This window comes from Melanotaenia boesemani, chromosome 11 (genome assembly GCF_017639745.1).
Source record: "Melanotaenia boesemani isolate fMelBoe1 chromosome 11, fMelBoe1.pri, whole genome shotgun sequence".
In the NCBI taxonomy this organism is placed as follows: domain Eukaryota; kingdom Metazoa; phylum Chordata; class Actinopteri; order Atheriniformes; family Melanotaeniidae; genus Melanotaenia; species Melanotaenia boesemani.
The window spans coordinates 5328888-5339967 of NC_055692.1; the positions used below are offsets into that span (position 1 = coordinate 5328888).

The 11080-nt window shown below is 39.7% G+C and overlaps 2 protein-coding genes across 5 annotated transcripts in view; one reads left to right on the plus strand and one right to left on the minus strand.

Annotated features, from left to right (window-relative positions):
* slc39a14 (solute carrier family 39 member 14) overlaps positions 1-2032 on the minus strand; it is a 31949-nt gene extending 29917 nt beyond the window's left edge. For 2 of the 3 annotated variants that reach the window (XM_041999238.1, XM_041999240.1), the window contains exon 1: positions 1797-2031. The gene's annotated coding sequence lies outside the window, so the exon portion shown is untranslated. Of the gene's footprint in view, positions 1-1796 lie in introns of all 3 variants that reach the window. The other variant, XM_041999239.1, reaches the window with a different exon arrangement.
* Positions 2033-3730: 1698 nt separating this feature from the next.
* The window catches only part of LOC121648817 (STAM-binding protein-like A), a 9848-nt gene continuing 2498 nt past the window's right edge, over positions 3731-11080 (plus strand). The window contains exons 1-9 of one of the 2 annotated variants that reach the window (XM_041999241.1): positions 3731-4034; positions 5365-5589; positions 5805-5880; positions 5980-6075; positions 6418-6817; positions 7029-7153; positions 7620-7757; positions 8914-9026; positions 9153-9252. In XM_041999241.1, the coding sequence (XP_041855175.1) occupies positions 5387-5589; positions 5805-5880; positions 5980-6075; positions 6418-6817; positions 7029-7153; positions 7620-7757; positions 8914-9026; positions 9153-9252 (1251 nt within the window). In that variant the 5' untranslated portion in view covers positions 3731-4034; positions 5365-5386. Of the gene's footprint in view, positions 4035-4057; positions 4243-5364; positions 5590-5804; positions 5881-5979; positions 6076-6417; positions 6818-7028; positions 7154-7619; positions 7758-8913; positions 9027-9152; positions 9253-11080 lie in introns of those variants that run through there. The other variant, XM_041999242.1, reaches the window with a different exon arrangement.

Genomic DNA, 11080 nt, shown 5'->3' on the forward strand with positions numbered 1-11080 from the left:
CCCAGAGGCTAGCTTAGAGGTCAGTAATCCTGAAGTAAGAAGCCACAGAGAATATGCACTCAGGTTGCACACGAATGTGGACTGAAGTGTTGGTTGTATAGACATATAATCTTAACGTAGCAGTTTTATATACTCAAATTTAAAATCTTCAAATTCCACCAGGGTTGCAGTTTTTCATGGCTTATATCAACAATGGTAACTGGTTTAATGTGTGCATGGGATTTTCTGCAGGGGTCCCTTTTAACAATAATAACAATAATGTCAAGGCCCCACCTCCCCAATCCCAGTACCACATACACCCCAAAGCTTACAAAGAAACGTACCAAGAAATGTGCCACAAAATAGTCTTTAGGTTATTGGCTGCTACTTTAACTATAGTAACACCATATCAGTGTCAGAAGGAATAATCAATTCCTCTGCTATAGTTTGAGGCATTTTAAACTAGAAAACTACTTCAGGTGAGTCGAGCTTTCAACGAAACGGATGCTGTTTTAGTTAAACAACTCTGACATATACAACAGTTGAGTAGTTCATTTCCAATTCATTCCCATTCATTCATAGTAATGAATGGCTTTTCTTTGTGTTCGGGAGAGGAAGTGCCCAAATGGCTTGTAACTTGTTTGGCTTCATAATGTTTTTTTATTTTCTTTTAGATTGTTTTGGCTCTAGTGGCCTTTATTTAACCATAGCTGGACAGGAAAGGCGGTCAGAGAGAGCTTGGAATGACCTGCGCTCTGTCCACAGGGCACCAGGACAGGACTTGAACCTGGACCAGCTGCACTGAGGAGCTGTGGCCTCTGCACATGGGACAGCTGATCAATGAGCAGCTGCCCAGATGCTCATATTTTGAGACAAACAACACACTGTGATCTCTCTTCATTACCCACTACTGACCATTACAATTTCCTGACCATTACCTGGTCAAGCCCAGGGCAAGATTTACCTCGTATTTTCTTGCATTTAGTTTTTTTTAGGTAACTGAAATCTCTGTTATTGATCATGATCACTTGTCCATTTCATTTAGCCTTGCTAACTTTTCATTTTAACAAAGCCTTCCTGCCTTTAGAAATAACCTAAACTTGAATTGAGGAGTCACTGTTAAAACAGGGTAAAACAAATCTTTCTATGTTTTATTTTAAAAAAAAAAACACACACAGTGAACTGTGCGCACTTGATGAGATCTGGGATATTTAACTTTAAAAATAATGTTAATTTAAGAAAAAAAAATTAATATATTCATTTTAATTTGCATATCTGGGTCCGGATCTACTTAGATTGTTCATTTTGTTACTTGGGATTTGGGTTTCATGTTACTGGGAAGTACTATCAAAAATGCAATATCAAGCTCAATAAATGTATGTTCTTTACCAATAATTATAGGCTTTACTTTACCCGATGGTTTGATCCTTATGTGGTTCATGTACAGCACTGGGTCTGCTTTATAAAAAGGGTCTTCATGATCGGAAGAAAGCTTACTTGAAGATGGGCACTATTTCATGAGTGGTCATTGCCTGTATACACACACGTTATCACGACAGCTCTCAGATTTCCAATAAAAACGAAAGAATGATGAAGATTATTATTCAAGAATTGAAACATCCATCAGGGCTTAATTAAACTACATTATGTCAGCACTGAAACAAGCCATTTCTTTAGCCACGGTATTATAATTGTAAGCTAACCGGTTACGTGGGCGTCCCTGGTGTGTGAATAAAAGTTAACAGTTATTTGATTCACATTTATTAGATAGTCGGGTACGTTAGCTAGCTTTATGTTATCCCAGATAGTTAGCTTACCCGGTGATGCTGTTAGAGAAGAAGGTTGACGTCAACTCCCCCAGTAGCAGCGTCTCTCTGACTCTGACACACCGGAGATTCACAGTCACTTTACAAGAATGTCAAATGTGGGCAGTCGATGTCGCAGTTCCGTTCATTCGCTTACAGACGAATATATCATATTTGCCCCTCTGTCGTCCTCTAGTTCAAACAAACCACACAACAGCAGCGCGTGGAGGATGTGATAGTCATTTTCCGTGGTGACGTCGATGGTGCTCAGCCTGGTGTGTTAGAAAAGGCCGTGTCTCCCTCACGTGGTCGGAAGCGAGTACTGCAACAACAATCATACTGTACCACGTTCACAGGGGAATGTAAATGTTTTACGTATTTCATATTGTTGACCGTTGTTTTTGAGTTATGATTTAATGATGTATTTCATCTGCAGTTACAAGGAAAATGGCTGTACAATTTGAAAGAAATGATGCCTTAATTTTATTGATAAGGTCTGTGTTTTTGCCTTTTCTACAAAGACCCCTAGAGGACACGGAGTAAACAGACGGCTGATAGACGACACATCACAGCGGTCAGATGATGCTGCTGAGTAAGAGTGCAGACAGAATAGTCTATATTTAAGATATAAGGTTAAACTACCATCTTTGAGCTAGAAAAGCCATAAAAGAAGCAAGCTTTGTGTGTTATGATGCATTTTGACACAATTAACAATGTCTTAATTCTGAACTGTACCCTACTGAGCAGTTAAATAATTCAGTCATGAAAGCAGAACTGTTTTCACCCAGTATTATATTACAGGTCCCTCTCAACAGAGATACCGTTCTGTTTGGTACCAATATGCATGACAGTAAATGTGACTTGGTATTGAATGTTCTGATACTCTTGGCCAAATTCTTCATCCCCTCAGCCAAATGGAAGACCTTATTGACAATTATTTAAGAATTCCGAAATTAATGAAAAGGAAATGGGCTGAGTCCCTACTTTTAGCTTCTGAAGATCTGAACATTTTTGAAGACTGAAAGTCTCTAAAGACAAACATCATTATATATATAAGACCTTATATATATATATATATATATATATATATATATAATCAGATTAATTACAGCTTTCAAATTACTCACATTTCAAAATGATTAATCACCATTCACGGGTTTTTATATGCCTGAAATTTGACCGTTTTTACTGTATTACATCAACAGGAAGAGCCAATGCAACAAATATTTGCTGTTAACTGACATTCTCTTGGGTAAACACCAGATGTCAAAGGATCAGTAAATGGCATGTAATGTACTTCTATATGTTGTTCTAAATAATCTGTACCATGTTGTTGATTATAATTCAGAATTTGTATACCATCATCTCACCAACCTTCTCCATGGTGATAATTTCTGTAATAAAACCACCAGATGTGACGAATGAAGTTAAACAGCCAACATTGATAGATAGTCTATCTATCTATCTATCTATCTATCTATCTATCTATCTATCTATCTATCTATCTATCTATCTATCTGTCTGTCTGTCTGTCTGTCTGTCTGTCTGTCTGTCTGTCTATGCATCTAGTTTGTGTGTGTGTGTGTGTGCGTGTGTGTGTGCGTGCGTGTGTGTGTGTGTGTGTGTGTGTGTGTGTGTGTGTGTGTGTGTAAAGCACAATAACAGTAAAAATGTAAAAACCAAGACGATGGACAACATCGTAACACTATCTAGCAAGGTAATTTAATTTTCGATGATGATTATAATTATTATTATTAATTTTCTTTTAAATCACTGTTATTAACATTTAATGCATGACCTAACTCGCTTGGGATTTGATCTTGCGACCTCTCGTACTCTGAAGCGAAAATTATTATTAGAACTGCGCATGCGCAATGTGGAAAGCATTGGTTAGGCCATATCGACGGCTCTGGGATAGATGTAGTATGAAAATATATGGGCTCAGTCCTATGGCTCAGTCTTACAGCTAAAATTCTCTTATTATCCACAAAATCACCACACGTGGAGATTATATTATTACAACAAAGATAAGTCTCTGAATAAATGTCTTTATACTGCAGTCATACAGATAAAAATGAATGTCCTCTGGCGTGACAATGCGTCAAGCGGAAGTTGTTTTGGTTGCGGAAGTGAGCCGATGCTGTTGTGGTTGTAGCTCACCGAAGCGATCTCGTTTAGATTGTACATTGATTTTGTTTTCGGCTACCTATATGTAGTTCTCCGGGAGCTACAGTTTCACGTCTCAATCAGGTGAGAAAAATAATAAAGTTGCTACGGTGATTGCTAGCTGGTTAATCCTTTGTTAAGTTGACATTAGCTAAGTTAGCACGGCTAACATAACGTTGTACAGCAACATCGATCACCCCAGTGACAGAGACTCGTACAAAGACCTTGTGGAGGCGAAAACATCTTTATGGGATCTGCAACATGTCAGTGGACCAGCTGGTTTGGAAATGAGGTGAATGAGGCAGCTATAGCTGAAAAAAGGCCCAAAACTGTGCGTTTTGTCTGTTTTATCACTGGACCTGTTCTTGTAGTTAGCTGTCGGTTGGCTTTTTAAGCGAACTCTGACAAAAATGTGTATACTATACTATGTCAAGTCATAAAACAAAACTAGTTCATTAATGTTCAGTAAGTTTAGGGCTACACTGTAGCTGACAACAGTCCTCGTTAACATTATTTTAGCTACTTCTTAAAGCAGTGCTCAAAGTTAAACCTTGTATGATGTATTTATGAATTAAAAATACCTTATGATGTATAGTGACATCAAGTAATTATTGATGACATATTGCTCTGCAATTTAAAAGTGATTGCCTTAATAGGTTACTCTTTAATACTATAAATAAACTAATATGACATCATTATCCCATGAATGTCGTGTACTGCAGTCATCAGCGCTGTTGTTGAATATTTAAATTAGCTTTAGCTTCCTTTTGGGACTCAATGTAAATTTGAGAGGACAGCAGATTCTAACCATACCTTTCTGTTTTAAATTAACAGCAGAATAAACTGTCAGAAAAAAAACATTCCTGCCTTTAGTATTTGATCAAAACTGCAAAGTGTTGCTACTATGGTACAGGCCAAAAATACTTGCAATATCTGTCTTTACAGATACTAAGAACAAAGAATGTAGTACAGCATGGAAAAACGTCCACCATTCTTCTTTTATCAGTGCCACACCTCCTGGGTCAACTAGTCTTCACTGGAGATAGCGCCTGCTGGCTGAGCCATCAATGCCACTCGACTATTAGTCAGCATGTTGATAAAGCACTCTGATCCTTGATTTCTTTTTATTAAAATGTCAAGTCACTCCAGATAGATCCCCAAAAGCGGTATGAGCCTCCAAAGCTGTGAGTGAAGTGAGGGACAGTGCCTTTTTTCTCTTTATTAAGAATATTTTGTGTCTTAGGTCCATTGCAGATTGATTTACTTGAAGCTGCATAATTCTGCTCTCCATTTCAAAGCTGACTCAATGATTTTATCTATAATGCTTAAAGTTTTTAGTCACTTTCTAACTTACAGTTTGCATGACTTGAATGAGTTTTCAACAAGTATCCTAACAAACTGCTTGTTTCTGCAGTTTACCAGGTTGAGCTGTCACAATGGCAGATCACACCGACGTCAGTCTGCAGCCGGAGGAGCGAGTCCGTGCTCTGACTAAGAAGGGCAGCTCTGTGGAAGTTAATGAAGACGTGCCGCCACGCCGCTACTTCCGCTCAGGCATGGAAATGATCCGCATGGCTAACGTCTACACAGAAGAGGGCAACATCGAACACGCCTTTGTCCTTTACAATAAATACATTACGTGAGTGTATTTTTGACGCTGCTTGTCAATACCTTTGATTTTAGTGTATTTATTTGTCATAACAAGGATACCGGAATAAAAAGGGATAAAATACTGAATAAATTAACTCAAATTCAAAGATTGGCAAAGATTTGTCCTGCTGAATAGTCAAGTCAGAAGGAAGTGAAGCTGCCCAAATATTCAGAGAACCTTAAGATTTCTTTTTTGCTTTTAAGTCTCTTCATAGAGAAACTTCCCAAGCATCGTGATTACAAGACTGCAAACATTCCTGAGAAAAAGGACACACTAAAGGTGCCCAAACAATGTTTCATATATTTTCCTTGACATAATTGTTTTGCAGGACAATTACAGCTTAAACCTTACACTTTTTTTCCTCCAAATCCTCCACAGAAACTCAAGGATGTTGCATTTCCTCAAGCAGAGATTCTAAAAAAATCTCTTCTGAGAAGATTTGAGCAAGAGTATGCACAGTATCTTGTCAAAAAGGTAAATCGAAAGTGTGCATCAAGCATATACAGTTTTAATTCATTCAATTAGTTGAATGCACAGAACAGGTCGTGCAAATGTAAAAATTTGAAAGTTTATCTTTTTGCTAACTTTTATCTCATACCACATGTTATTAATAAACATCTGTAGTAAATAAAGGAAATGTAACTCTTTGCATTGTTTGAGACAGACTCGAACAGAATTGCTACTGTAGAAGACATCATCAAAAATATGAAATTCAGTGAAGATTTGCTTCTTTAAAACGTTGCAAAAACCATAAGAAAAGAGAAACACCATCTTCTTCCACTCAGCATTGATGTGTTTTCTTTGCTGCATGCTCAGAAAGCGGAGGATGAAGCCCTGGTGCGGGAGCAGTCGAAGCAGCGTGCACTGGATGCTGAGCGGGAGCGCGTGGCCGAGATGCAGCGGCGGCAGCGAGAGCAGGAGCAGTTCAGTGCCTTCGAGGAGATGATCCGCCGCCAGGAGCTGGAGAAGGAACGCCAGCGAGTGCTTCTAGAGTTCGCTACACCGGCCACACCCTCTTCCGACACGCCCCTCATTCCGGGCATCCAGGGTCCACCACTGATCTCACCCACCCCGCCACAGAGCCCTGGAGACCTGTCAGGCAGCAACAACTATCAGTATAATCGCCCTTCTGCACCTGTTGGCACGCCTTCAACTGGCCCGCCCACCTTCGACCGCTCGCTCAAGCCGGGGTCTCTGGTCAGCCCAGGGAACAACAGTGAGTTAATGTTTTTCCTCACACGAGGGGATGGACTTGTGAGGATTTAAATGCTACCCTGCTCCTGTTTAAGAGAGTTTATTCTTCTGAGCTGATTGCTTTCCATCTGACACAGTTCATTTCCTGTTTACATCATGCCTTGTTTTAGAACATCAGGACAACCTCACTTTTTCATTCCGCTCCTGTTCATTCGTCTACATGGTGTTTGCAGATACAATGGTGGATGCCCTTCGGCAGCTGGCCGTTCCTGCTGAGCTGTGCCGGAGTTTTCTGAGGCTGGCTGAGGCCAACACAAGCCGAGCTGTAGAAACTTGCGGCATCCTGTGTGGAAAACTGGTAAGACTCTGGAACAGAGTGGCTCTGTTAAAGCCGTAGGGCTGATTCCCCCCTTCTGAAAAGATTTGTAACAAGAAACATTCAATGACATTGGAATGATTTATACCATCTCTTTAAATGACTTAATGTTTTTCATTACTGAATTTAGTAAAAGACTCTCAGGATTCAGGTTTATCAGACTATGAATGTTTTTCTTTTTTTTTTTTCTTTCTTCATGAAACTGAGATATCAGCTGACCTCCCACTCCAGAGGGTTAGATGATAATCTCTCTCCGTGTGCTTGAACTGCTGCAGCTTTAAACTCTTGTCACATTTTCATGAGCATGACTGAGCATTTCTTTTTCCAGAAGCTAAACATTCAGTTCTCAGAGTAAATTTTGTCCTGCTGGTGTCTGTGGTTTACAGACAGCATGCTATGCAAAATTTCCCAATGTGTAACAGCATGACACTTTCATGATTTGTTGCAGACCAGAAATGCGTTTACTGTGACCCATGTCATCGTTCCAAAGCAGTGTGGTGGACCGGACTATTGTGACACAGAAAATGAGGAAGAACTCTTCCTCATACAGGACCAGTATGACCTCATCACACTGGGCTGGATTCATGTATGTAAAGATGCGTAACCTAATTTTTTCTCTAATTTTGCATGTAGACTTTGCTAGTGCTCGTCTGGTGAAATTTCTTTGGAAAATCATCATTAATTGATATTGAAATTTTTTTTGACCAGTGATGTTTTAACCCATTGCACCTCACGGTGTTTCAGGGCATATTTCCTTGTCACATTTTTGTTAATTAATGGTAATTTTTTTCTCCAATATAAGTCCTTTACCTCTATGAAAACAGCACAGTCATGGCTAAAATCAGAGAGAATCAGTCTCTATTTCTTATGTGCAATGTTTAACAATTACAATACCATCCATAATGCTCTACATTCTATAGATATGTGGCTATTTAGCTGTCTACTCCATCTACCTTTAGGCAACAGCAATCACAGGGCCCTGTAATATACTGTGATTCATGGGCCAGCCATTAAACAAGTCCCAAATTTTGCTTGGTCATGTTTCACTTTAGTGACAAGCAACCCCAGACCATCCAGCTGCTCTAAGAGGCCCATAGAGTACACACTGGGCAGGACTGGTGCGATATTACTTCCATCATTCTTCTTGTGTTGATAGGATAAATCTGGACTCATCAGAGCATGTGACAATTTTCAGTTGTTTAAGAGTCTAAATTAGGCTCACGGATGAGTATTTTTCTTAAGCCTGTGCAGCTGTTTAGTTAAAATACAGAGGTCTTTTACATTCTGCATGTGGAAGTGCTCATGCTTTCACTCTTAAACATAGATTAATTCAATTAATTTTCTTAAAATTGATCTCCATCATGATCTAGAATGTAGGACTACAATCAATGAGTCGTTCATGTTATCAGAGATGATGGAGAAAAATATATTTACCACATCAGTCAGGGATTATTAACATGATGCTACCTGAAATGTGACAATCACTGCAACACGTTTCTAGTGGGAAACTCTTATTGATTTGCTTATATTTCCTCCCGATATCCTCTTCTGACCAGCTTGGTACATGTTTTGTTGTTTTTTTTTTTTTTTGTTTGTGTGATTGTTTTTTTTTTTACTAAAAATATGTTATTTTTTTCTCTAACTCTCATTGATTAAATGTTACTCAAATGTTACATATCAAATTAAAACATACAGTATTTTTTTATTTTAATTTGCACAATAAAAGTAATCGTATTTTCCAGACTCACCCCACACAGACGGCCTTCCTGTCCAGCGTCGACCTCCACACACACTGTTCCTACCAGATTATGCTGCCTGAGGCAATCGCTATCGTCTGCTCTCCTAAGTTCAACGAGTGAGTCAGAAACAAACGAGTGTCCCATCACCTATTCAGAGATTCTTCTTTTGACCCACACCTTCCTGTATGGATGTCTGTTGGAGTTTCCCAGTTTCTCAAGCTGTTTCATTCTGTTTCTATCAGAATCGGATACTTCAGGTTGACGGATCGAGGAACAGATGAAATCTCCACATGTAAACAAAAAGGTTTCCACCCTCACAGCAAAGAGCCTCCTCTATTTACAGTGAGTATAACAATATCTGGATCTGTTTTGTTTCAAAGTACAAACCTCTTGATGTTCACTATGGATGAGATGTGACATCACTTAATATAAATAGAAGAATATCATGTAACCAGTCAAGCCTGTATGGTGTAATGGCCTTATAGTGATATTAAAGTTAGATTAAAGTGATTTTAACACACAAAACACTTGATTCAAAGTGCCAGTGACTTCTGGATTTTAGGCTGAAGCTAAGCTTTACATTTCAACAAGACAGCGACATGAAGAACTAAAGTTACGCCAGTCTGTAGTTAAACTCAGACTCTGTCTGAAATGTAGGCTGTAAACCTACCATGTTTTCCTTGTGAATTACATGCAAAAAAAGAAAACCACTGGTAGCCTTACACTCCTAAACTGTGTTACAAACCTACTGGGAAGCAGTCGTGCTCGAACTGCAGACAATAATAAACTTTGTGCTTCAGCTGGATCCAACATCTTTTTTTCTAGATATCCCCAACATGCACATTAAGAATGTCCACTGGAGAGGATTTTTTTCAATGTTCTGACATGTTTAGCAAAGAAGTATACACTTATCTGCCACTTTATCAGGTCCACCTCACTAGTACTGGGTTAGACTCTGTTTTCTATCAGAACTGCTTAGTTCTTGATGTCATAGATTCAACAAGGTGTTGGAAACATTCCTCAGAGGTTTTGCTCCATATTGACATGACAGCATCACACAGTTGCTGCATCCATGATGAGAATCTCCCGTTCCACCACATCCCAAAGCTGCTCTACTGGACTGAGATCTGGTGACTGTGGAGGCCGTTGGAGTCCAGTGAACTCATTGTCATGTTCTAGAAAGCAGGTGGAGATGATCTGAGCTTTGTGACATGGTGCATTATCCTGCTGGAAGTGTCAAGGGTTTGGTGTATGGATCCAAGGAGAGGAGAGCACGGCGAATGATCAAAGAACACTTTATTGGAATTGTGCAGTGGAATATGCAGGGTTCGCTGGAAGGACGGGCTGGAGTGGGCAGACAGGATTCTCCTTGACGTGGACAAGGTCCAGGTAAGGTTCTTGGGAGAGAGATGGTTACAAATTAGTAAGGTTTAAACACGATTGAGACAAGACAGTGTGCGCGACTGGTTACCACGATGAGTAGTATAATCCAGTGATGACTGGAGGTCCGTGTGGAGTTTATATGGGGATGGGATGATGGCTTGATGTCCTCCAGCTGCGCCGTCCTAATAGCGGTGACAATCAGTGGTCCAAATATGGTCATCAGGAAGCTTGGAATGAGGATGAGCATGGGCCATGACAGGAAGTAGCATCAGAAGATGCTCCACTGTGGTCATAAAGGAATGGACATGGTCAGCTACAAAATATTCTCCACCCCATTACACCACCAGCAGTCTGAAGCATTGATCCAAGGCAGGATGGATCCATGTTTTCATGATGTTTCCTTCTCATTCTGATCCTACCATCTGAATGTGGAGCTGAAATGGAGACTCATCAGACCAGGCAACATTTTTCCATCTTCTATTGTCCAGTTTTGGTGAGTCTGTGCAAATTGTAGACTCAGCTTCCTGTTCTTAAGCCTGGTACACAGATAAGGATTATCGGGCTGTTTTTGTCCCGATTTTGCCTCTTCCCGACCAAGGATGGCAAATGTCCGATTATCGTGAGTCTTATGAGATTTTTCTGTACAATCATCATTTGGTCTGAGGTGTTACGAGCCAATTTGTCCCAATAATCCACTCCAAAACGGGTCATAGCCGATAATCGGGAATATTGAACATGTTTAATATTTCAGAGCCGATTTCTGAGGAACTCCGACGACTTGTGCATT